General features: G+C 37.5%; 1 protein-coding gene across 10 annotated transcripts in view; it reads left to right on the forward strand.

Annotated features, from left to right (window-relative positions):
- plce1 (phospholipase C, epsilon 1) overlaps window positions 1-26,366 on the forward strand; it is a 93,060-nt gene that overhangs the window by 63,665 nt on the left and 3,029 nt on the right. For 5 of the 10 annotated variants that reach the window (XM_051914100.1, XM_051914102.1, XM_051914108.1 and 2 more), the window contains 26 exons: window positions 793-1,462; window positions 2,346-2,531; window positions 2,614-2,731; window positions 2,912-3,092; window positions 3,364-3,486; window positions 3,581-3,717; window positions 3,805-4,043; window positions 4,920-4,981; window positions 5,120-5,285; window positions 5,490-5,597; window positions 5,683-5,799; window positions 5,917-6,075; window positions 8,207-8,336; window positions 8,554-8,595; window positions 10,685-10,794; window positions 10,887-11,004; window positions 13,221-13,352; window positions 15,348-15,641; window positions 16,508-16,671; window positions 16,767-17,028; window positions 18,448-18,566; window positions 19,455-19,583; window positions 19,976-20,167; window positions 21,138-21,299; window positions 21,386-21,598; window positions 23,419-23,650. In XM_051914100.1, the coding sequence (XP_051770060.1) occupies window positions 793-1,462; window positions 2,346-2,531; window positions 2,614-2,731; window positions 2,912-3,092; window positions 3,364-3,486; window positions 3,581-3,717; window positions 3,805-4,043; window positions 4,920-4,981; window positions 5,120-5,285; window positions 5,490-5,597; window positions 5,683-5,799; window positions 5,917-6,075; window positions 8,207-8,336; window positions 8,554-8,595; window positions 10,685-10,794; window positions 10,887-11,004; window positions 13,221-13,352; window positions 15,348-15,641; window positions 16,508-16,671; window positions 16,767-17,028; window positions 18,448-18,566; window positions 19,455-19,583; window positions 19,976-20,167; window positions 21,138-21,299; window positions 21,386-21,598; window positions 23,419-23,604 (4,519 nt within the window). In that variant the 3' untranslated portion in view covers window positions 23,605-23,650. Of the gene's footprint in view, window positions 1-792; window positions 1,463-2,345; window positions 2,532-2,613; window positions 2,732-2,911; window positions 3,093-3,363; window positions 3,487-3,580; window positions 3,718-3,804; window positions 4,044-4,919; window positions 4,982-5,119; window positions 5,286-5,489; window positions 5,598-5,682; window positions 5,800-5,916; window positions 6,076-8,206; window positions 8,337-8,553; window positions 8,596-10,684; window positions 10,795-10,886; window positions 11,005-13,220; window positions 13,353-15,347; window positions 15,642-16,507; window positions 16,672-16,766; window positions 17,029-18,447; window positions 18,567-19,454; window positions 19,584-19,975; window positions 20,168-21,097; window positions 21,300-21,385; window positions 21,599-23,418; window positions 23,651-26,366 lie in introns of those variants that run through there. The other 5 variants (XM_051914103.1, XM_051914101.1, XM_051914104.1 and 2 more) reach the window with 4 other exon arrangements.

Raw genomic sequence — 26,366 nt, forward strand, 5'->3', positions numbered from 1 at the left:
GACCAATCCCCAATCACCTAAGGCACAGACCAAAACCACAATTCTTAGGTCCAGACCAATAACACAACCCACTAAGACCCAGACCAATGCCAACCTCAGAAAACCCAGAGTAATACAAAAGTCCTAGATCCAAATCAAGACTAGACTCCTCAAGGCCCAGATCCAGTCCTAGATCCAAATTAAGACTAGACTCCTCAACGCCCAGATCCAGACCAAGACCTTATCCCAAGACCCAAGCCAAAAACTGTTGGTCCAAGATCCAGACTGTCCAGTTTAATTATAAAGAATATACTGCAGCATTCATTTAGAACACACAGGCTAAGTAGCCATTAAAAGCCATGGGATTATTGTGAATCATCTGTAATGGTGCAGATACAAGTACAAACCTGTGGTTGAGGTAATTATCACCTTTAAAGGTTCCTTTAATACTCTTTAGAATTAGACTGCAGTCTTGCCTGAGACCACAAACCAAAACCCATATCCAGACCAAGACAGAGTAAATAAGACCCAAACCACAACCACCTTTAAGATCAAGATGCCAGCTCTGCCACAGTGCACAAATTAAAGCAGTTTAACTTGTAGCATTGCATTATATTACATAACGGCCCCTAAATTTGTGTGTCATAGGAAGACAGTGCTCAATATTGTATGCTCCTGTAAACTCCTTTTTACAAGACTAATATGGCATGACCTCTTCCAAGAAAGTGAGAAGTTTTCCAGGCAGAGTTCTGTTTATTCAGTCACTTGATCCTTTATGTCTGCTTCACCTGCTTCATGTCATTTTTATTTCAGGTTTTTAGTAGGGGACCTCTCAGACTCTGAAGGGGACCCATTTGAGCTGGCTAAGGACATAGACCTCCAGACCACAGAAGAGGTGAATGGACCCTTTAGCCATGGTACGGAGCTCATTCCTTGGTACGTGCTCTCACTTCAGCCGGATATCCACCAGTTCCTGCTCCAGGGAGCAACCGTCATCCACTACGACCCCGAGACCCATCTCACCGCCCGTTGCGTCCTTCGCCTACAGCCCGATAACTGCTTCCTCACCTGGTCCAAGCCCCACAGTAGCTGCGGCCCAGGTGGAAGAGCCAGAGGCTTCATGGGACATCCACCATCCCCAGACCACTTACCCCTGGGCCAACCTGTGCACTGTGGACTGTCCGACGGACTCCTGGACCTTAATGTGGTGAAGGCTGTGTTTATGGGTCACCCTGGAGTGGATGTTAACTATGTGTGCCTGCAGCACAAACTGTGTAACATGAACCCTGGCGAAAATGGTGTCACGCTGCTATATGGACTTCACACCACAGACAACAGGCTCCTGCACTTTGTGGCCCCCAAGCACACGGCACGCATGCTGCACAAGGGCCTCCAGGAGCTGCTCAGTGCCATCAGGAAGATCAGGAAATTTCCTGACCAGAGACTGCAGTGGCTGCGAAAGCAGTATGTTAGTTTGTACCAGGTACATCTACATCTATTCATTTATCAGATGCAATTAATCCAAGTGAGAACACAATACAAATAGACCGATCATTCCAAGTTTCCGTTTAGAATTGAAATAGTTCAACACTATGGAAGATTTTTTTATAGTAAGGATTTTGCTAATGTTTTAAAAATGGGTAGCACTTTATTTTACAGTCCTGTTCCCCATGTACATACAATGTAGTTATTACACTAATTACAATAACTGGGTAATAACTACTTACTAACTCTGAACCTACCCCTAAACCTAACCTTAACCCCTTTAGTTACCTTATATTACCCAGTATGTTCTTAGGTAAGTACACTGTAAGTACACATTCTGTAAAATAAAGTGCAATCTTAAAATGATTGAATGTAATTAAAAACATTAAAGCTAACAGAATGAATGTTTCATGTTATGCTCACTCATTATGCTATAAAAAAGCCTGCTGGTCTTACACCAAGCTGTTTTCCACTGGTCATGCTGGTCTGGTTTGATAGTTTTAGAAGGGTTTAAGGCACTCGTCAGCTGATCAGGGTGGCAGATCAACTTATTGACCAGCTAAACCAGCTGAACACCAGGCCATGCTAATGGATCAGCCGAACCAGCTTAAACTGCCGTAGACTGCCTTTAGATAAAGATTTTTGCACATATGTTGTGTCGTCCTCAGTGTTGAATTACTCTTTATTGAAGTTCCCACAACACCAAACACATTCCACTTTTGACTATGATTGCCCTCCACTGTTTCCTTTTAACATAACTCTGCTAACCTTGGGTCAGCTAAGGCACAGCTTTCTTTTTTTGAAAGCTAAATTCCATTCATTGTTGTTATCCTTTTTTATTGACGATGGCTTTTACATTGCTGTAAAACTCCTTTTTCTAGGAGGACGGTAGATTTGAGGGACCCACACTGGCCCATGCTATTGAACTGTTTGGTGGGAGACGGTGGAATATGGGCACTAGCGGCCCTGGATCCGCCAGCAAGAGTGCAGAGAAGAACTCAGTTCAGAAAAATAGTCCGCTGGGCATCAACTCAAATGTAAAAAAGAAGAAGAAAACCTTAGTCAGGGTAAGAAGAGGAAGACCGTGAGCCTGCAAAGGCTGTCTTGGCTTGACTATGTCACTTGGCTAATGCACCGTCTTGTTCATAGGGGGACAGTGGCGATGGAACAGATGATGAGATGATCTCACGCAAGACCAGGAGCTGTAAGGAGACTTTAGGGAGGAGAGAGTCTGACCCTTTGGAAAGTGTCGAGCAGGAAGAGGCTGGTAAGGGTTACTGAACATTTTGTTGACCGCTAATTGGACTCTGGTAAAACACAATTGTAGAAGAATGTTGAGGATGGTATTTCAACTGTTTTAGATACTTGAGAGTATAAATAATTGGTTTTGTGTTGTGAATATCTTCAGAGATCAGGTACATTGTTGCATGTTTAAATGTTTCCATAGAGGACTGCAGTACCTCTGGCCACCCTGGACCCTTTTCCTTATCCAACAGCAAAGGCCAGTCTCCTGGATCCTCCTTGTCCTCTTCCTCATCTTCCTCTGGCTCCTTTAGCACAAACATCTCCACCCCTACACGCCCCCATTCCTCCCCCATTCTCCCCAGCAACTCCAAAAGTCAGCCAGGGTAAGGCAGAAAATACAAATTCAGTGCATTCCCAGAAAGAACACAGGCTTCACAAGATCCTGTTCTTTTTAAGATACTTTCAGATGTAACTATACAAGATCTCATTGGTTCTCACGTCATACGCATGCATGTTTAAGCTTACGTTAAAGTGATGCAGTCTTTCACAGATGATTCAGTGACATGAGTACATCTGTGCATGGTGAAGAATAAATTGGATTACTTGTAGTAAAGGCTGTTTTGCTTCAGAACTGACTGTGTTTGGTGGTCTCAGGGCCTGGAGCAGTCGGAGCTGGCATGGACGAGGGAAAGGTTGCTTCAGGGGCTTCCAGGAACTCATGATCTCTGACAGCATCATGAGCTTTGTTGAATTTGTGGAGCTCTTCAAGTCTTTTAGGTAGAACACACCTTTCCTTCTAACCAAATACACAGCTTGTGTTTTGAATCTGGATGATTGTTGAAAGTTTCCCGTTTGTCTGTTGTGTGTCCAGCATCCGCAGTCGCAAGGATCTGAAGGAACTGTTCGACACCTACGCCGTGCCATGTAGTCGCTCGGGTCCTGATTCTGTTCCTCTATACACTACACTGAGGATTGACGACAAACTTACGGGACTGCAACCAGATCTTGGTGGGCATGTGTGAATAATAGTCATTTTTAAACCTGATTTTGTAACTGATGAGGTAGGATGGTTTTACAAAGCTGATCTCTTCACAGATCTCCTAACTCGCAACGGCTCTGATCTGGGCCTTTTTATCCGCACGCGGCAGCAAATGTCTGAAAACCAGAAGCAAATTTCAGATGCCATTGCAGCTGCAAGCATTGTGACCAATGGCACTGGAGTGGAGAATTCGTCGCTGGGTGTGCTGGGATTGGCCATCTCTCAGCTCAATGACTTCTTGGTCAACTGTCAGGGAGAACATCTGAGCTATGATGAGATCCTCAGCATCATACAGGTGTGTAGAAGAACTCCCTGAAAGCCAGAGTTTTATAAACTTTACTGATCACACCTATTGAAATTGAAAAAGGTCATTCTTGTTATGAAGCACATTAATATGGTTGTGTTGTGATTTATAGATTTTAAGAAATGCATTTTGAGTAAATCCGGCACTTAAACTTTGAATTTGGATTGAAATAAAGATCTAAAGTTTACTTTTTTTTTTTTTTTTTACAATCTTTTGAAATTTTTATATCCTTGTACTTGTTTATGTAATTGTATATAACAGCACTGAATGTTTTAAAGTGATGCAAACCAGCTAATACCATAAAACATCACTGGATTCGTCAAAGCCACTGTTAATGCTTGTTCATTTGTGCTGGTGTTTTATCACAAAAAAGGTCACTTTCTGGATGTCATTAAGAACATGCCTTTTGTTATTTAAAAATAAATAAAACGATTACCGGAAAAATATATAATGATTTTTCTCTTTTCAAGCTATGTGCAGCAAACTTGGCACTGTCAATGTATCTGTCTTGTGTGTCTAACCTTCAAACTTCAAAACTTTTAAGCTGTTTTAAACCTTGAAAAGACATTTTCAAGCCAACATTCAAACTTTGTCTTGACTGATTTTCCTTATTTATGTGAAAACTTATTGTCAAAAAAGAAAATTGTTTCAAACCTCTGTCAGAAGGGTCTGGCAAGGTTTTAAAGTTCTCAGCAGTGGGTCATCATTTAACAACAACATGGACAATTGATTCTTCCTTTATTAAGAATAAGAGTCGTTGACTGACATTTCGAAATTAGCAGCTCACCAGCTCATAAATCACTATGAGACATCTAATGATATGCATGCCAATGTAATAACATTTAATTTGTTTTTTTGTTTCTTTAGAAATTTGAGCCTTCTTCAAACATGCGTCAGATGGGGTGGATGTCGTTTGAAGGATTTGCCAGGTTTGGTTTTATTAAACATATTTGACAAAATAATGTGGACCAGAAGTTTCGGAAACAAAATACTTTGGCAGATTTGGATAATATGCTATAGTCATATAATCTCTGCTACATGACTGAAAATTAATCTGCCTCTCGAAGGTTTCTAATGGACAAGGACAACTTTGCCTCTAAAAACGAGGAGTCTCAAGTGAACCTGGATGAGCTCCAGTATCCGCTCTCGTACTATTACATCGAGTCCTCTCATAACACATACCTCACGGGCCATCAGCTGAAGGGAGAATCTTCAGTGGAGCTTTACAGCCAGGTACATCTTCAGCCGAACTTCTCTGTTTATCCTGAACCTGATCCAAGGTGAAAAACGACTCACAATGCACTCCATAAATATATTTGACGATCGCTGCTTCACATACCGTACTGTAGATGTCACCTGCATGAGAATGTAGCTGTGTAAATAATATAGGAAAAAAACAGCATGTAAATGATGCCTGACTTATAGCTTCTGTCACAGGTTTTGCTGCAGGGCTGTCGTAGCGTTGAGCTGGACTGCTGGGACGGGGACGACGGCATGCCTGTTATTTACCATGGACATACTCTCACTACTAAGATTCCTTTCAAGGTCTGTTTAGAAATCAATGCTTAAAGAGACTTCTGTTGATTTTATGTATGTTTTCTGTTGACTGAACTGCTCTTGTGGTCTGTAGGATGTTGTCGAGGCCATCAATCGTGCAGCGTTTGTGAACTCAGAGATGCCTGTGATTCTGTCCATTGAAAACCATTGCTCTTTACCACAGCAACGCAAAATGGCTGAGATTTTCAAGGTACCTGTCTGCACTATGTCAGAATGCTCTTTAGATTCCTTTAGATGTTCTTGACCTGCTCATTTTATGAGTCTGTGTCCTGTGAAAGGTGAACATTGTTCATGTTTTGCTCTTCAGACGGTGTTTGGAGAGAAGCTGGTGACCAAGTTCCTGTTTGAGAGTGATTTTGCGGATGAGCCTTTGCTTCCAACTCCTCTGCAGCTCCGAGGGAAGATCCTCCTCAAAAATAAGAAGTTGAAAGCTCACCAAGCTCCAGTCGACATTCTCAAACAAAAGGTAGAGGGTGCAACACAGAACTGATCTCAGGACTATTTGATTTATACACAATTTAGACTTCTTGCCAGCTATCCTTCTACAAAATCTCATCTGAATGAATCACAGCAGCCAGACACTCAAATTGGAACTGCCCAGTTTGGCAAGCTCTTGCCATTTTTTTCTTTTGTGCAATATGAATTAGTGATGCACCGAATTGAACTGTGGCAGCTAAAGCGATCTATCATGCCACATTAAAGAGCATCAAAATGGCATTTATTATTTGTATTTCATGATAAAGTTGACAGAATTTAAAAGCTGAGACTTTTTTTCATATCAAAAGTAACAAAGCCCAAAGCTTATTGCAATTATTGGATGGCAGGCATGCTACAAATAATGTTGAGTGAGGCTTTGTTCACGCATTAACTGGAAACAGCATAGACTAAAAGGTTGATCTTGAGATTTAAAGTCCCCCTTTAGTCAATAATTTTATCCCTTAAAACTGTCAACAAAAGGACATATTTAAACATCTTTTCCTGTGAAAATAATTTCTTCATTCCTTAAAATAGCTTGAATGTAACTCTCTACACCCTTGCTTCATTTAGTATACACGGATCTATGAATATGATAATTAGCCCCACCTCCACACACTCACACAAGCTCAGAGATCCACTCGGTGAACTTACTGAGGTAAACGCTGCACAATGGTATCGCGTTTAGAACGTCGGACACATAACGGTTATTAATATGATTAGCCTTTTGCTTGACTACATTATCAAACAGTTAATAATGTGTTGCTACTGTTACACGAACCATGTTCCCGTTCTTCATCTCAGAGTCAGACAGCTGCCTTCTAACAATCAGTATCCTTACAAACGCTTTGAACAACTGAGAAAGGCATATAGTTCATCATAATGTCGTAATATACATCATACACCCGCTATATTGCTAAATCTACCCGATTTTTCATATCAACAGAAAAATATACCGGGATAACCTGGCTTCTCTTGAGACTCCCATATTTCAAAGTGGTTATAGTTAATGATATGCTAAAGCCTGCCCACACGTTGACATGATTGGTTACAAGGTAGTTTGTGACATCACAAACACCAGCAATTTCAAACCGCATTTTTGAAACGGTCTTTAGATCACTGCAGTTTTTAACAGAAAGTACTCAGCAATGGTGTTGACTTATGAATTTGCACATGGTTAGTGTTAAATCATATTAAAAACACCACATATACCACATTTGGCATAAAAGCACTTCTGAAGTGGCATGTAAGTGTCTTTACACAGACTGTTTAATGCTGCTCAGAGATGCATATATGCATTTACACAGCAATTACAACTGTATGATTTGATACTTGGGGTTGAGGTGGGTCAGAGCAGGCATAATTAAGTATGGCTTTAATACGGCATTGCATCTTTACACTGAATTTTGAGCAGGCAGAGAGCAGCCTTAACTTGTCTGTGTAAAGAGAGACATATAAACAACATTAAAAACTTAATTTTCACCGCAGGGGGTCTTTAAGAATCGATCACGGTTCATCAAAATTAAGATCTATATCAAGAGGCCCTCCAAAATCATTTTAGCTGAAACCAAAAATTCATTTTAAAATTTTTTTTTTTAGTTCTTGAAATTTCAGTGCATTACTAATATGAATGAAATGTGATCTGAGACTAGCTTAAGATAAATGTCTTGCCCTAATATTGCTCTATGTTAAGGCATTAAGGCATTATAAACATAACAGTATGGAGTTGCTGTAACAATGCTTTGAAACAATGTATATTGTGAAAAGCGTTATACAAATAAATTTGACTTGAGTCTCTGCACTGATTTTAGAGGAACATCTGCAAAATCCATTTAAACATTTCAAAATGTCCTTAACTGAGCTGAAAGTACTACTACACTTTATTAGAAAGCACAATCAAATTAGCCAAAATATTTACTAAACAAACATGCAAATGGTGGGGAATGTGTGGAATTGTGTAAATAATGGACTTTCTGCAGAAATCTGCACAGCTTTAATGTGGTTTCGACTAACTGTTAGACATTTTTAGTATCAACAAATTTCATTGAGTCCATGAAGCATCCATTTAACAAATCAAGAATGAATATTTGAAAAGTTTCTGAACTTTTCCTCTGTTTCAAAAGGCACATCAACTGGCTCACATGCAGGCCCAGGCCAACAACGGCACAGTCAGCGGAACGTCCCTGGGAAACAATGATGAAGAAGAGGAGGAGGAAGACGAGTATGACTATGATTATGAATCACTGTCTGATGGTAAGCAGACATGCTAACGTGTCCTTTATTTCAACTCGAATCCATTGCGATTATTTGAGTATTGAGCGGAATTTTCTGTTCTGTTCACTAACCCTCTCACAAACTTTTACTGTTCTCACGATGACACCTTCACTCTGTAGCATGCTGACCTTTTTCCATCCCCTCCACCCCCCTCTTTCTTTAATTCCCTTCACTCTTTTTTTCTCCTTTTTCGTAGCTGATGTCCTCAATGCTTCCACAGCCTCTTATGGCCAGGAAGGTAAATGTACTGTGTGTGAGCATATATGGGTGGTTGGCAAACGGACATGGTTTCAAATATTGTTTAAAACTTTAGGATAAAAATGCAAATATGCTTTTATATTAGGAAAGGTGTCTTTTCAGGTGTCAGTGTTTTTTCCCCAAATTATATATCAATTTATTGGTCACTACAGTACAATTTCTACATTTTACTTGCTGAAAACTGTGGACAAAATTTTTTTTTTTTTTTTTTTGTTGACCAGCCAAATAATGAAAGTTTAAGTCAAAATTACTGGCTTTTTTCGTTGAAGACAGTAAAAATGTCATGTCAGCTGCCCATAAATGTGTGCCATGATGTTGTGTGTCGCTTTTACTGCTGCCAGTGTGTTGACTCTGCTGCAATTGCTTGCACTCAGAGCAAATCAAAGCAGAATAATGGTGCTTGTGTCTGAGATCCTTCAGGTGTGTGCTGTCTGCTCTGCCATGAATAAATCAGCTTTTTTTGAGTATAAAGATGGGTGGTACAGTGTATAAACAAAACAACCCAAACTCGCTTCCACGTTTGCTTCTTCCACATCGTTGGTGTTTTGCAAATGGCTCGACCTTGCTTGCGGCACTGGCTCATCGATGGGGGAAAAACAAAGCCATCTGGTTTCTCATGCCCTGCGCTGCTCTCTGTTAAAAGAGACTTTGTTCTTTCCCAAACGGCCTTCCCCAGAGACTCCGCTATGAGTCTGTGCAGTCAGGGGAATGCTGGGCATTTACTCAACCTGCTTTCTTAAGCCGGGTACACCATGATTTTACCATCAGAGTTAAATTTCAAAAATTGTTTCGTCATAAGGTAAAATGCAAATTTTTGATTGCTTTGTGTGACATCAACCAGTGACCAAATAATTGTCATTGTGATGAATCTTGGCCTGAATGAAGATCTGACAGTATCTGTGGGTTGCACATCTGCAGAATGAATGGTCCTGTGATGACCATTTTTCAGTTTTGTCAATCATGACCAAAATCTGAAAGTCACCATAAAATAAAAATTGACAATTCTTCTTTTTGTTATGGAATACTGCAGTGTTTATTATAAATGATTTATCCGTGCACATCATTATTTTTTTTTAATTCATGAATGCCCTCATTCTCTTCTCTGATTATGTTTTTTTTTTTTTTCAAATAATAAATAAATACTTTATTCATCCCTTTTAGGGAAATTCAAGCATCCATTAGCCCACACACCACTTAACAATTACGGACAATAAAACAGACAAACACCCGACTAATAATAAATTAATCACCACAACAGCGAAGATTAAATAGTACATATAATCATAAAAAAACATACATATTTAAAAGGCACATAGTCCCAAAAATAAATTAACTCAAATTAAATAAAGGCTAACAAATTGCACATGGTCCCTAAAATCCATTAATACAAATAATGGGGATGGGACGACCTGTCACTCACATGAGATCACAGCATTTATCAAGCAACAATGATCCAACGATCCAATCAGTTCCCAATGGACAAAATCAAGTCCCGCCCTTCATTTTTTTTCTTGTTTGAGAATCCTTCACACTTGAATATACATTACAATAGAGAAGAAAAAAAATGCAATTTCCATTTCATGCTGATTTAAAAGGGATAGTTAACTCAAAAATGCAAATTCTGTCATCATTTACTCTCATTTGTGTTTTTCCAAATCTGCACGACTTTTAACATATTTTGACGAATGTTTCTGTTTATTTTTTTGTCCATGCAATGGTTTGGTTACCAACATTCTTCAAAAAATATCTTCTATTGTGATCAGCAGAAGAAAGAACGTCATACAGGTTTGAAAGTAAATGACAGAATTTGTATTTTTGGGTGAACTATCTCTTTAAGAAGTATATATATATACTTGCACATCAGGCTACACTATTGATGTCACAGTCTTTTTTAACTTCTTTCAAATATGACGGCTTCGCCCTTATGTGCTTTGCAAAGTTTTTATTTCTTATTCAGACAAAATTATTCTCATTTCTTAGTTTTTTTTTAATCACTTGTTTTGGCTGGAACCAGAAAATTCTCTTTGGCTTTATGTAGAGATGTTTCTTAATCTTTTTCTTTTCTGCAGACAATATTCTGGACGACAAACCCGAAGGCAAGTCATCCACTGAGAAACTTCAGTACGAGTCCAATGATGAGATGCCGAAGCGGTTTAAGAAAGCAGGAAGCAAAGGAAAGGTCAGTACAGAACAGTAACGATGAACCTTTGAGTTTCTTTGAACCTGAATACAAACATGATCTGTGATGGTTGTACTTGTGTGCCCTTGCAGATGTTCGACATGGAACTAGGAGAGGAGTTCTACCTGCCCCAGAATGAGAAGGAGAGCAGACAGATCGCTCAAGAACTCTCTGATCTGGTCATCTACTGTCAGGCTATCAAATTCCCAGGTTTCCATCTCATCTAATTATTACATGACCACATCAAGGAAAGTTTATAGTTCTGTCAGTCTCTGGGAAACTTTAAAAGTATCAGATTAGTGATGCACCAAAGAATTTGTCCGAAAATGAATTTTCAAAACAGTTTTGGAGGGCTGAAATAATTAAGCAAAACTGTGACGTTTAATTAGTGCTTCTTCAGTTGCGTGTTTTGATTGTCAGTGTCTATTTATGTGCTCAATGTGTATAAGCTACAACAGGCAAATAGGGCTAGGGCTGCATTGTCATTTTTAATGAACCTTTATTTAGATGAAGCAAGATCTTTTAGTCTATGCTCTTTTCAGCTGATGCGTGAACAAAACTTCTCTGAAAATTATTTGTAGTGTGCCTCCCATACAATAATTATAATAATTTTTGTGCTACTACTTTTGACATGAAACAAAGTCGGTACAAAGTTATAGCATGAAACATCAGAAGATATGTTGAAAGAAACGTTAGAACTTACTGAAATTTATCATGTCTCATTTAATCGTTTCAACTGTGAAAGATGTCAGTAAAACAGCTTGTAAACAATGTCACATAACGTAACACTGACCTCAGGAAAGCCATTCAGTGTCCATAGCTCGACAGTTAACTAGAAAAAATAACTCTAGAGAGGAGCATTTTGCTAAATATATGCACTATATTACATATTCATTCTATTTTAACTTAACCAGTCGTCTTCATTATTTAATGTATGTTTGAATATGTATGTTTTGAAACATTTTGAATGTTTATATTTCAACAATGATTTGGAGTAGATACATAATTATATCATTCAAAAGTTGATATAAAAATTTCATTTCATTTATTTATTTATTTTTATAAAATGGTTAGTTCCTGTCCTTGATTCTGATTTGTCAAAAGCTGTTTTATTCACGATAAAACACGGCTATGACCGCTTAACCCAACGGTTCTGTGTATCACTACACAACACCCTTAGCAACCACTCTTAGCAGCGTAAACTGTTTGTTCTAAATTTATATTGTTCATTGAAGCTTACTGTATTATGTAGAAGAGTGTTGTAAGAAAGAGATCGAGTTTATTACCTGCATTCAGATTTAGCATTTTCCTTCAGGACAGTTCTATGTTCATAATAAAAAAATCTGTTTAAATGTCTGCTGCAATATTTTGTCCTTTTTTAAGCACTAGTCAAAGCATTTGTCAGTTGCGTCTTGTTCCGTGTTCACAAAAATTCAGTCTTTTCAATATAAAAGTCTTCACTACAGAGTGACTCACTCATAAAGACAGTCTTTGCCGCCATTTTACTTAATGAAAGTTGCATTGATGCATGTGTTTTTTGGCTTTAATATTTGTATTGTGTGCTAAACTGAAACAATGCCCTTAAGTCGTGACTTATTCAAGATACAGCACAGCCTCTCGTACCTTATTGCTTACATCTATCACATTTAATGCAACAGTTGTTGCCCAAAGTGCTTCACAATGACTAAAAAACAGTAACATAAATAATATACAAACACAAAGATAAAAGGAATACAGAGGCATAGACAAGGTAACGATCAAACACCCATCATGAAGAAGAAGTCTTTAAAAGATGCGCTTTTAACATGGCCTTAAATTTCAGTAGTGACTGTACTGACCTTACAGAAAGAGGGAGATCATTCCAAAGTTTGGGTCTGACACGAGAAAAAGCTCTGTAATCGACAGAGCTTTAAATTGCGCAAAAATGGATTTTGCACAATTTAAAGTTTATATACAACTCCGTTTCGGTGAAAAAAAAAAAAATTATTTTGGTGCATCACTACGTAAGATTAATGTGCAGTTCCCTTCTAATGTGTCCACAGCAAACTGTTCACTAGCCGAAGTATATGCAACCTCCTGATGAATGTCTAGTCTGTTTTGGAAAGCTACTTCACAAATCTAGCCTCTCAAGCTTCATTCTGAGTAGCTACAAATTTATACTCCAGTTTGTTTATAATAAATAACACTTCATCTCTTGCATATTTGTGCTACAAGGCTCATGTAAACTGCAGTAGAATTTGCTGAATTTGTGAAAAATGGCGGGTAGATTAGATTCAGGTGTTTGGCTCCGCTGGAAACTGTAATAGTCCCAGAGGCGAGTCTTGAACAAACAAACAGTATCAAGCTCTTGAGTTCTGGAGGAGCGTATACTGTGCAGCCATGACCTTACATATGTGTTTGTTTGTGTTTGTGTGCGTGGGAACTAGGCCTCTCCACCCTCTCCCCATCAGGCTCTGGAAGGGGAAAAGACAGAAAAAGTCGGAAATCCATTTTTGGCAGCGCTCCTGTTCGCGGAAGCCCCGGGGAGCCCGTGACGTTGGTCCGAGCTCCAGGGAAAGGTACGGCTGCCTCGGCTTTGCACGGAACTGTGCACAGGGCACGCAGGAAATAGAACACCCACTTAGAGCACCCATGGGAAAAGGGCTCTCAAGTTTTCCATTATACTGAAGTCCCTCGAAAGCACATAAAAATGCCTTTCTACAGAAAATTTCCGGGGACTGACTGTCTGAGAAAACAAGCATGTACTTTTTGAGTACAAGCACTTTTGGAGGGCAAGTGGTTCTTGAAAATTCAAAGCTTAAATTGATGTGAACTTCCAGCCATTCCATCAGAAGTGCATCTTTTATCATGTTGTTTCAAATCTGTATGAGTTTCTTTCTTCCGTAGAACATGAAAGAAAAATGTAGAAGAATGTGCTGGTCGCTCTTTTCCATGCAATTACAATTAATGGAAAATAACAAGCTTCAGTCGTATAGACCACGTTTATGATACTTTTATGCTGTTTTTTGGAAAATTGGATGATGTTTGAAACTTTGTATTTCTAGCACTTGTTTCTGATGAATTGCTTGTTGTATTCCTCATTTGCGAGTCGCGTCTGCTAAATGAATAAATGTAATGTCCCAGGAACATCACTACATCCTTTTTTACTGTGGCATGAAATACCACTGTGCTCTGGGAAAATATTACTAATAAATCCTTGCCTGACAATGAAAGATTACCGTATGGCACCCTTAGAAACATTTTCTCTGATAATATTTCAGCAATCAAGTCATAAGTCTTCTATCAGCTGTTTAGAATCAGAAATACTGAGGCCAGATTCGCCAAATCAATTGCCAAATATTTGCAAAACAAAAAAAGAGTGCTGGATGAGGTGGATATTTACCTACAATCCATTTTAGTGAACAAAACTTGCAAATATCGTTTGTCAGCGATGAAGCATCTCTTTATTGCACATGCAGCTTGTGAACAACTTACTGCAAAGCAGAAAAAATAAATAAATAAATATATATATATATATATATATATATATATATATAAATACACACACTATTTAGTATTAATAATACTAATAATAATAGTATTAATTATAGTAATAATAATAAATAATAATTCATAATAATAATAATAATAATTATTATAAATATAATGGTATTAATAATATTATATTGAGTGTGTGTGTGTGTGTGTGTGTGTATATATATATATATATATATATATGCACACAGTTTAGTATTAGTATTATTATTACTTCTAAAAGAAAATATAAAAATTACAAAATAAAAACAAAAGAAAAATTACAATTATTATATTTCACTGTAAAATAAAAAATAAATATTTAAAAAATATAATATAAAAGTATTGTTTTATTTTACATTACAACTGTAAAATTACAATACTAATATTTATGGCTGTCTTAAGCTCTTCATTTAATCGAAGGTTAAATCATTAGACTTTTATTTTGTCAGAAAACTCCATAAACCCTTAAATTTTCTCTTTTGTTGATAAGCGCTTCTTATCACAAGTACGGGAAGATGGTTGGTGCATGCCGTGTTCCCAAATGCACGTTAAAGTGACAAACTCAGAGCAGATGCAGAGATGAAGTTCGTGTGGAGCAGCATTTACTGCCAACCAAGAAATAACTCTGCTCACTCACTGTATTGCATGGAAAAGAGCAGTGTAATCATTGTTTAAAGTGTTTGTGGAAGAAAGTAAGTCAGTCATAAAAGTTTGGAACTACAAGCATTCTTTTCATTTTTAAGTGAACTGTTCCTCAAACAAAACCCTAAACCTTGCTGTAATGTTTTCAGGGGTGATAAGGACACATTTGTAGTTTCAGACTTTCCCCTTCTCTAAACTCTCTTTGCTCCGATTTGTCTCTTTTCCAAATTGCGGATGTGACTCAGCCTCGCATAAGATATTTATTTAACTGTCTCATAGTGCTTGGTTTCACTTTTAAACAATTTTTATGAAAGAAAGGTTTAGGTTCTTGCCAGTTGTTTCAACTTAAAGTCAAAATCCAAAACTCAGATCTGGAATGTTATGTTCTTCTGCAGCCAGTCTGGAGGGCATTCGTATGAACTGGGAGGAACAAACATCGCTGACGCTGAGCCCGAGCACCTCTCTTAGCTCCATCATCCGCACACCCAAATGCTACCACATCTCCTCTGTAAACGAGAACGCTGCAAAGCGTTTATGTCGTCGCTACTCCCAGAAACTCATCCAGCACACCAGCTGCCAGCTGCTCCGCACGTACCCTGCGGCCACACGCATCGACTCTGCCAACCCCAATCCTCTCATCTTCTGGCTGCATGGAATTCAGCTGGTCGCCCTCAACTATCAGACTGACGGTAAAGAGCGTAATCTTCTCGGCTGCACCACCCTGAGATTCAACAGCACTGTGTGAATGATAGTGATAGACTGATATATTGACCAGGTCAATCAGGCTATCCATCATATTTTTAATGAAAGATCAGGCACGGCCATTTGTAACTTGATTGTGCGAGGCTTCCGGTGTCATTCGCTTCGCTTTAAATAGATCCGTAATTAAATGTACTATTTTATTTGAAGTAAACCAATAAATAATAATTTAAATATTACCATTTATTTTGTAGTATTCCATGAAAGCAGCAGTATTTATTTTTAATCATTTTTAATCATATTACATTTACTACATAAAATGCATGTATTTTTGTTTTAAAGGGATGGTCCACCTATAAATTAATATTCTGTCATCATTTACTCACCCTCATGTCATTATTGTATGACATTCGTTATTTTGTGGAACGTAAAAAAAATATATATTTTGAAGAATTTTGGTTTTGGTGCCTTAAAGGGATAGTTCACCCAAAAATTTAATTTCGATCATTTACTCACCCTCAAGTTGTTCCAAACCTGTATGAATTTCTTTCTTCTGCTGAACACAAAAATCTTCTTTTGTGTTTTCCACTGAAGAAAGAAGTGCATACAGGTTTAGAATGACATGAAGGTGATTAAATAAATCTTGAATGAACAAATTTTCATTTTTGGTTTATCTATCCTTTAATTTCTTACCGCTACCATTTAATTTAAATATGCTATACCAAATCAGTCAACTATCTATAAATATAATTCAGATATAATGTTGATGAGCATTATTCTAGCAAGATGATTTCAAGAATTCAGTAAATTTAAAAAAAAAATGCTAATTGTATGTGGATGGTTTATTCTCCTCTAGACCTGCCAATGCAGCTGAACGCAGCTCTGTTTGAGGCTAATGGTCACTGTGGTTATGTACTGAAGCCTCCGGTCCTGTGGGAGCGAAGCTGCCCCCTCTATCAGCACTTTTACCCTCTGGACCGAGACTTGGAGAACATGACCCCTACACTCTACACTGTCACTGTAAGAGCCCTGAGTATCCCATATTACTAGTGTTAAAACTGCTTTCGGCTACTCCAGCTAATCTAACAGACATTTATGAATTCATGTGCACACAGATTGTTTCAGGGCAGAACGTGTGTCCGGGTAACTCAAACGGCAGTCCCTGTGTGGAAGTGGAGGTATTGGGTATGCCGGCAGACAACTGCCATTTCCGTACCAAGCCCATACACCGCAACACACTCAATCCCATGTGGAATGAGCACTTCCTGTTCCACGTGCACTTCGAGGATATGGCATTTCTGCGCATTGCTGTAGTGGAGAACAACAGCTCGCAGGTCACAGCTCAGCGGATACTTCCCCTTAAAACCCTCAAACCAGGTATAAAACTCATTACAGGAGCATAGTTTAATCACTGCTGTACTGATTATTTATTGATAACTGTGACTTTCTTCATTTTGATTTTTAGAATGTACATTTTACATACTCTACACTAAAAGATTTTTTTATTGTTTTTGAAATTGATCTTCTGCTCACCAAGGCTGCATTTATTTGATCAAAAATAGTTACAAAAAATTAATCACAATTACAGTAAAAACGGTAATATTGTGAAAATATTATTACAATTTAAAAGAACTGTTTTCTATTTGAATACATTTTAAAATGTAATTTATTCCTGTGATCAAAGCTGAATTACTCCAGTCTTCAGTGTCACATGATCCTTCAGAAATCATTCTTATATGCCGATTTGCTGCTCAAAAAACATTTCTTAATGTTATCGTGTTTAGTGCTGTCAAACAATTATTCGCATCCAAAATAAAAGTTTGTTTACACATAATGTATGTGTGTGCTGTGTATATTTGTTATGTATATATAAATACGCGCACATACATGTATTTAAGAAATATTTACGTTTTTACATATTTAAGAAATATTCACATGTGTATATTGAAGACTTCAGATGCAAAAGCCTCTAAGTGCCGTCTGAAATTTTCTTCTAAAATGAGCATTTATCAAGCTCGTATGTTTAGGTTCAGTAATTTCACTTTAATGGCAATTAATAGGTCATTTTCATAATGAAAAAATTTCAGATGGCACTTAGAGGCTTTTGCATCTGAAGTCTTCATATATAATTTATATTATATACAAGTATAAATATTTTATATATAAACAATATATTTTTGTTAAATATATATAATATATATAAATATATAATCGTTTGACAGCACTAATATTATTATCAATGTTGAAAAAAGTTGCTTAATATATTTATGGAAAACTTTTATTTGTGATACTTTTTTTCAGGATTCATTTTAAAAGAATAGCATTTATCTGAAATAGTCACTTTTGATCAATTTAATGCATCCTTGCTAAAAAAAAAAATATTTCTTTAAAACAATTCTTACTGAGTATATGATACTGTATACATTATACTCTGTGTGTGTGTGTATATATATATACACATGTCTGAATAAATGTTGATATTTTATATATATATATATATATATATATAAAATCAACATTTATTCAGACATTTTCTTAGCATTAATATTAAATTATTACAGTATATAATAAAACATACATTTTTATATTTATTATAATTTTTTTTTTATTGTCTGTCAACAGTTGTTGGACAATCACTTATTGATCACATACTAATAATGGCCTTCACATTACTCCATTTGATCATTTACTGCATTAAATGAAAATTAGTTTTTTGTGTTGTTGTTGTTTCTTAATTCAACTGATAAGTTTCCCTTTGTCCAATATATTTCATTTGGTTTCTGTTGATTATTCCAGGCTACAGACACCTGCAGCTGAGGAACCTGCACAACGAGGCTCTGGAGGTCTCGAGTCTGTTCATCTTCAGCCGCAGAACGGAGGAGAGTCCCACCGGAGGACCGCTGCCGGCGTCTGTGGTGAGACAGCAATCATAAGACGCTTATAAACCACACAGTTGTCAGGATCACAGACACATATTTGTGTTACATGTAGTACCGGTGGAACCGGACAGCAGAAATAAAACAGTTTACATTAATGAATCCTCCATACGTGCCATTCAGTCCCACAGGGGAGTAGACGGTATGTTTGAGAAAACATTGTCAGAATATTTCCAATGTTTTTAAAACTCTGGGATGTGCTGCATTCCTCTCCCTCAGTCCCTGTCATCCGAGTGCAGCCTAGTTTAATTAAAAACAGGAAATCATAAAGACAGGCATGCTAGTGTATACAGAAGTATATATATATACACACACACACACACACATACATGTACTTTTTTTTTCCTCAGTATTTTTCCATATTTTTGCAGTTTGCATGGAACTTCTGTATGTGTGTGTGTGTGTGTGTGTGTGTGTATATATACATACACACACACACACAGTATTTCCGATTTTTCGTAGATTACAGGGGGGACAAAAAGGCTTATATCTATCTGTATATTGATACATTATTATAAACATCATTGGTAAAAAGTGTTTTAAATCTGTGGCAGAAACTGTGTTATACTTGTGTACGGTTATTAAAACGTTTTTCTTTTTGGTCACATCTTTTCTCACCACTGGTGTCGACTCCACAAAATAAAAAAATAAAATACAGTAGGTGCATGACACCCTGGCTGTATACACAATATGACTGAATCATTTTATTTATCTAAACTGTCAGCAGTTGTTTAATAGCTCTGAAATGATATTAAGAATGTGCTCTTTTGTTTAACAGCATGTTACATGTCTTAAGTTTTGGAGTGTGAAGAAAAAAAAAAAAGAAAAAAAAAAGAAAAGTGAACTCTGTTCCCTTTTTCCTGTCAGCTGTTCAGCACGGAGGAAAGACGCGCCGCTCAGCAGCACAAAGTGACAGTGCATGGAGTTCCAGGCCCCGAACCCTTCACTGTAATGTGCGTTGATGAATACACCACGGCCAAACAGCTTCTGGACTCTGTAAGTGTCAACACAACTGAACCGAGCCAGTTTAGGTTAGCACACACCAGAACACTGTTTAGTGCATTGGACAGCCTATCTGAGGGCTCTGTGAGAGGACACGCTCAACTACTGTAGATGAAGTAGTGTCAGCACTCTGTGTGTGGTGCTATCAGGGATTCAGAGTTCTTTTGGAATTTCTGAGAATCGATTTTTATGAGTTCTGAAATTATGTTTCGGATTAATACTGGAAGTACAGCCAGTTGCCGAACTGTCCTCCTTTTGGAGAATGATTGTCATTCATTCTCTCATTAGGAACAAGCAGTGTTCAGTCCAGTGTTTATCGGTCTGGTTCACATTTTCTTCATTCCTCAGCACATAAACGCACACTGAAATAGTCTCTCTCTTGCCAGTTGTTTCCGACTACCTCCTTCAACTACTTCCTGATGGAGGAGCGAATGCCTCTCTCAAAGGAGAAGAGCGAGTCAAAGAGAGCGCCTCAGCAGCGCCCCCTAGCGAATGATGAACGGCTCCTGAAAGTTCTTCACAGCTGGCAGCCGGAGGAAGGATATGTGGGCAGAATATGCCTGAAAACCAGGGAGGAGGTAACAACTCTTTTCCCAGATTGTGCTTGCTTTCATTAATTAGATTTCTAAGGGTCATTCCTGTTATGCAGTACCATTTCAACTTTTGAAAGATGAATAAAGTTTGGGATCGTAAAGATTTTTTTGAAAAACATCAATTATGCTCACCAAGGCTGCATTTGTTTTCTATTTATATATATTTTAAAATGTAAAATGTACTCCAGTCTTCAGTGTCACATGATCCTTCAGAAATCATTCTAATTGTTAGAGATATGACTAACAAGATGGAAAGTAAACAAAAACCTTTTAATTGGTTATCAATATGCAATGCCATAAATACCATATTCCCAAGAAAACATGTTTTGTTTGAAAAAATTTTGAATAAAGAAAGTTTGAAGAAACAAACTGTCACTTTATTAAGAAATATTTTAGGTTTTATGTTAGATGCACTATGACAAGTGTTATTTTTGTTTTGAGATACTATTATAGTTTTTATTCACATATTTTGAATTCATTTTTATTTTTCCATTTTACTTTAAAGTTTAGTAAAAAAATGTATTAGTTTTTAAAAAATCTATATAGTTTTTATTCACTTTTTTATTGCAGTTTTCATTTTATTTTAGTATATCAAGTTAAACTAAAAACTGAGTAATGTTGCCTTAGAAACTGGATGAAAAAATATGTTTAAGTTTTTATTTCAGTTAATGTTTATTTTATTTCAAGAAACGAAAAACCTGGACATGACAGAAATGACAACATTCACTCCGGTTATTCAAAATTCATCTCATGATATTTTGAAAAACAGAACCGAAAGAAAACCATAATTATTTCCAGCTTTGAAAATGTGTAGTTTATTTTTTTATCTAATATATTAGGATAATGGAAATGTAACTCATAATAGGAATGATCTGTACAGACCTCATAAGATCCACACCCATTACTTTCATTTAGATTTAATTCTTGATCTGTTGCTCCTCCTGGTGGCTCATAGCAGAACTTCAATGAAAAGAATCTAGTGACGGAGGGGGTGGAGGAGGTGAGCAGCGGAGAGGAGGACACGTTCTTCGTGCAGGTTCATGATGTTTCTCCTGAGCAGCCGCACACTGTCATCAAAGCCCCCCGTTACAGCACAGCCCAGGACATCATTCAGCAGGTCAGAGAATCACTGTAACCTTACTGGAAGATTTCATCTCTGTCATGTTGATATGAAGTTAGCTAAGCTGCTGTGGTCTATTGTAGACTCTGAGCAAAGCCAAGTACTCTCTGAGCATCCTGAGCAACCCTAACCCATGTGACTACGTCCTGATGGAGGAGGTTACCAAAGACGCGGGCAGTAAGAAATCATCCTCAGCTAAAGCATGCCAGCGTGTGCTGCAGGACCACGAGTGTGTGTTCCAGGCTCAGAGCCGGTGGAAGGGAGCCGGGAAGTTCATCCTCAAGCTCAAAGAGCAGGTAAACACCAGCTTGAAACACAAGCACAACATCTGAAAATAAAATGATGCATTTCTGTTGCTTCTCTATGTCCCTGTTTACACCTGGTATTAAGATGCGTTTTGGTCGATCGGATCACAAGTGAACGAGGGAGACACATCCTCGTTTACATCCATCTCTTTTGTCCACTTTTAACCTCTTCTGTCCTGATTTCTTCGAGGGGAGGGTCTATGGATGGGTAAATGTATGGGTTTTTTCAGACCTTTTGATCTAATGGACAAAATAAGTTTACACAATTAACATATGAACACGACCGCAGACAACGGAAAAACATACGGAGAGCCGCAGCTTTAGTTTCTGCTCTGATAGACGACGGGGAACGCTGTGAGTGTGTGTTAGAAATCAGGAATGGTGAGAGAACAATGTGCTTGGTATGTTTTTCGTCTTCAAACTAAACTTGGGTCTTCAGCCGACAAAGTTTAAATCCGTCTGGCTTGTGCGCTTCCCATAATGTTCATGCGTTAGGTTGTTTTGTGTTTGTTTGAACACATTCGACCACATGAGCATTTCCACTACGAAAGCAATCCGGTCGAATGTGTTTTTGACTACCTCTGGAGGTGGTTGAAAGTGGACAAGCTCAAATTTTACACCCCGTTTACACCTGTATTTAGCGTCGTCCACTTGTGATCCAGTCGACCAAAACACATCTTAATACCAGGTGTAAACAGGGCCTATGAATGTATCTTTATCCCCAAACTAATATTTACATTAACGTTCAAAAGTTTGTGGTCAGATTTTTTTTTAATGTTTTAAAAGAAGTCTCTTCTGCTCACCAAGGCTGCAAAAATACAGTAAAAACAGTAATATTGTGAAATATTATTACAGTTTAAAATAACAGTTTTCTATTTGAATATATTTTAAATTGTAATTTATTTCTGTGATGCAGAGATGAATTTTCAGCATCATTACTCCAGTCTTCAGTGTCACATGATCCTTCAGAAATCATTCTAATATGATGATTTGCTGCTCAAGTAACTTTTCTTATTATTATCAATAGCTATGCTTCTATCAACCTATTTTTACACGCATTTTTGGGAAATTGCGTAAAGAAAACGCTGGATGGAAACATCAAGATGTGCATAACTTATGCACTCAATTGAGGCGGATAAATTTATCTGATGATAAGACATGCGCATAAACTATGATGGAAACACATTTATCAAATAAATCTGTTGATGCGCAACAAAAAACTCAAGTGACTTTGCATCAACAGAGGATGTGATTGAATAACTGGACTAACCTGCGGACCAATCTCATCACAGTAATTTGGTATAATGACCTCCCAGAAGTGCCTCACATTATTGACTTCCCAACTGCTTGTTTTCAAACTTTTTTGTATTAACAGAAGCTGGGAATGTTATATTCATTTAATTATTTTTACTTAGCATTTTAATTTAGATTAGAGTTAAATTATTTCAATAAAAATAGTGTTATTATATTAAAAATAATCTAAGTCACTGGTTAAGAATCACTGCATTAATGAATTGATCTGAACCAATTTTTTGTTTTGTTTTATCGCATGACTGGAAAGGTCTTTGAAAAGTCCTGGAAATTCCTTGGTCACAAAGTGTTGTATATAAATTTCAATAGCTCAAGAAACAGCTTTGGATATCACAATTTTAAAATTCCCTTATATATTGATATTCATATAAATATTCATTATTGGTGCAAAAATTCTGCAATATTTATTTAGACTTTATCACACTGGTGCATGAACAATCTTGCTTAGTAAATAATTAATTAAGTTAACAGCATTTGTTTTTCCATGACCTGTCTTTCAGATCGCCCGCGAGGACAAGCGTAAGGGCGTGTCTTTTGCCAGCGAGCTCCGGAAGCTCACGGGTCGGAGTCGGAGCTTGACTGTGAACACGAGCATGAACGGCCCGGCAGCCCAGGAGCCGGCACACAGTAAGGAGGAGAAGGCTGCATGTCCCAGCATGGTGCCTCTGCCCGAGGCCTCGGAGTGAAGGAACTCTCTGCAGTGTGTGTGTGCAGTGCATGGAGCTCCACCAGGTACTAGACACTAACACACAGCAGCCAACATTAACACTATAACAGTCTGAAATCTGACACACTAATTACTTGGACACATTCAACTGGGCCTGGAGAAAACATTATTGATGGTATGATTTAGGCAAAGTTGTTAGTGATTCCAAGTGCTGAGGTAACTGCTAGTTGAGCAATGCTACCTGAGAGTTTGCTGTTGTTTATTAATGAGCAGTGCACCATGTCTGTACTAGCAGTGAAAAGTGATTAATGGCATGCAAGATTTAATAGACCTCAATCAGGGTCGACACTGTCGCGAATGAATGAGGCGTACAATATCGTCACTGGTGTTTATCACTTAGTCAGAAATTTTTTTGCAAACTTAAGGCTTGTGAAAATTAGACCTTGGAACCTTTTTTTTTTTTTTTTTTTTTTTTCCTCATACAAAAGAGCTCAAAAGAATATCACTGGAATGAAGGTTTATGACTGGGCAAGCGCTATAGGACCCGCGTTAATATTAGAAAAGCTTTACAGTGCTGGAGATAGCTAAGCGGGAAAAACTGAAAACAGATGCGGAGGCTGCCTTGAACCCGCTTTTCATGCGAGTAACACTGGGTTTGAGTGTCATGATTGTCTGGAGCTGCTGTGCTGTTGGCGGTTAACAACAAACTTTTGTTTGTATTTACTCTTGTGTGTTTGTATTTACTCTCTTTTGTGCTTCTTTGTTGTTCGTTCATCAACTGCGTTTTTTTTTTCGTGAAGCATTTTGTTGCGCGTCAGCTGTGATAAACGGACACTATTGACACTCTAGACATTGCGTGTGTAACAGTGACCAGATAGTGAGAGTTGTGCAGGTAAACCACTGCGCACTGATGATCGTTAGAGAATGTGTTTAGCGTCATTGTGGTGCCTCGTCTCGCATGTCAGCAGCGTTCGGGCAGCGGTTCAAGACTGACTCGGAGCAGGGTGGTTAGGATTGGAGGGTGAGTTTTGGAGGCAGAGCAATGAAGAGAGGGGTGGGTTTGTTTGGGTTGATTTCAAATATCAACAATGTCCAACAGCGTTTTTGAAAAAATGGATACCCCACCTTTAAGTACAACATATAGTTACACTTTATTTTAAGGTGTCCTTGTTACAGTGTAATTATACATTTAAGCACTGAGTAATAATAATTAACATGTACTTAGTATAGGGTTAGGGTTAAGATTAGGGTTTGGTTTAGGGTTAGTTGCACGTAATTATGCATAATTTATAGTTATACTGTAGTAACTGCATTTAACGTGTAACAAGGACACTTGAAAGAACACCGCGAGCATCATGTGCTGCAGTATGTGTAACGTTGTACTTGTGGTTTAATATTCATAGACACTAGTCCATATCACCATTTGATTTGTGTACCCACCTACTTTTGATATATTATATAGTAAATTCCATTTTTTATGAATGGATTCCATGATTCCATCCGTGTTTTCTGCATCATGGAAATCATAGTGCCCTTTCATTTATTTTAATTAAAAAAAAAAAAAAAAAAAAAAACTTATATTCAGTAAAGATTCAGTAAGGAATTGATCAAAAGTGACAGTATAGACATTAGGGGTGTCGCGATATACCGGTGTTGACGATATTCAAAACATAGAAAATCAATATCGTGTTAATTAAGGGTGTGACGATATATCGCGATAACCGTAATATTTAAAATGAATAATACACATGATAATATGACACGTAAATAATCCAGCGCCAGTACCTGGTTGACATCCCAAAGAACAATAGGTGGCGGTATTGCACCTTAACGCTGCAATCTGAAATAAAACAGATGCAGCGTGCAAAATCATGTCGTCTGATAAGACGGAGGAGATTCTCTACACAGCAGAGCATGTGAGTGAAAAAGTTTTTAGTTTCATATTTATCTTTAAATATTATAATGTTATTTTTTAATTTCATCTATGTTGATTATGAAAAGTGAACAGCACGAGTAACATAGGATAGCTACATCATAAGATGCGCAATATATCGGGAGACGAGGAGTGGGTCAGACATGATTTTGAACACTTCATTATGTTTTGTTGTGTAGAAAGCCTTTCGTTAAAGTGATTTTCGTTTTTTATAAATTGTATCTTAATTTTAATCAGTGTTTCATCAACCAATTGCCTGGATTTAATAAATAAGAAGCAAATATAGTAGACTATATAATGGAGGCGCTGGCGCGATCACTTGCACATGAACTGGAGCGCGTCTCATAAATGAACCGAAACTCAGCGTATAGGCTACTTGCCTCATAGACATGAGAAATATATCTATAGAAAGCTTGAAATGTCTAGGCCTACTTTTAAATGAAACAATTCGAAATGAAAAGAAATAGGCTACATATGTAATCCATGTGAAATGTGCATTTAAAATGCAGATAGAGACATTTTGACTGATTTAACATGGAGAATTAAGACACCATTTTGACAATATATGGTTTGTCTGTGTTCAAGCCATCTTGGTTATTTTTGTAAGGATAACGTATATTTATAATGCCATGCTAATCTACATGGCCTTTATCACTGTATAGAATACTATAAAAAATAATATAATTCCTGCCTCTAAATAAAATCACATAGCATGGTCTTTAAAATGTACATCAGAAAGTCTTTTCAGTTCTTTGGGATACATTCAGGCAGTGTTTTTTACTCCAGCTTGAAATCAGATAAACTAAATGCATGTCTTCCTTCATAAAAATTTGTTAAAGACAGTATGC

This window comes from Ctenopharyngodon idella, chromosome 12 (assembly GCF_019924925.1).
Source record: "Ctenopharyngodon idella isolate HZGC_01 chromosome 12, HZGC01, whole genome shotgun sequence".
In the NCBI taxonomy this organism is placed as follows: Eukaryota; Metazoa; Chordata; class Actinopteri; order Cypriniformes; family Xenocyprididae; genus Ctenopharyngodon; species Ctenopharyngodon idella.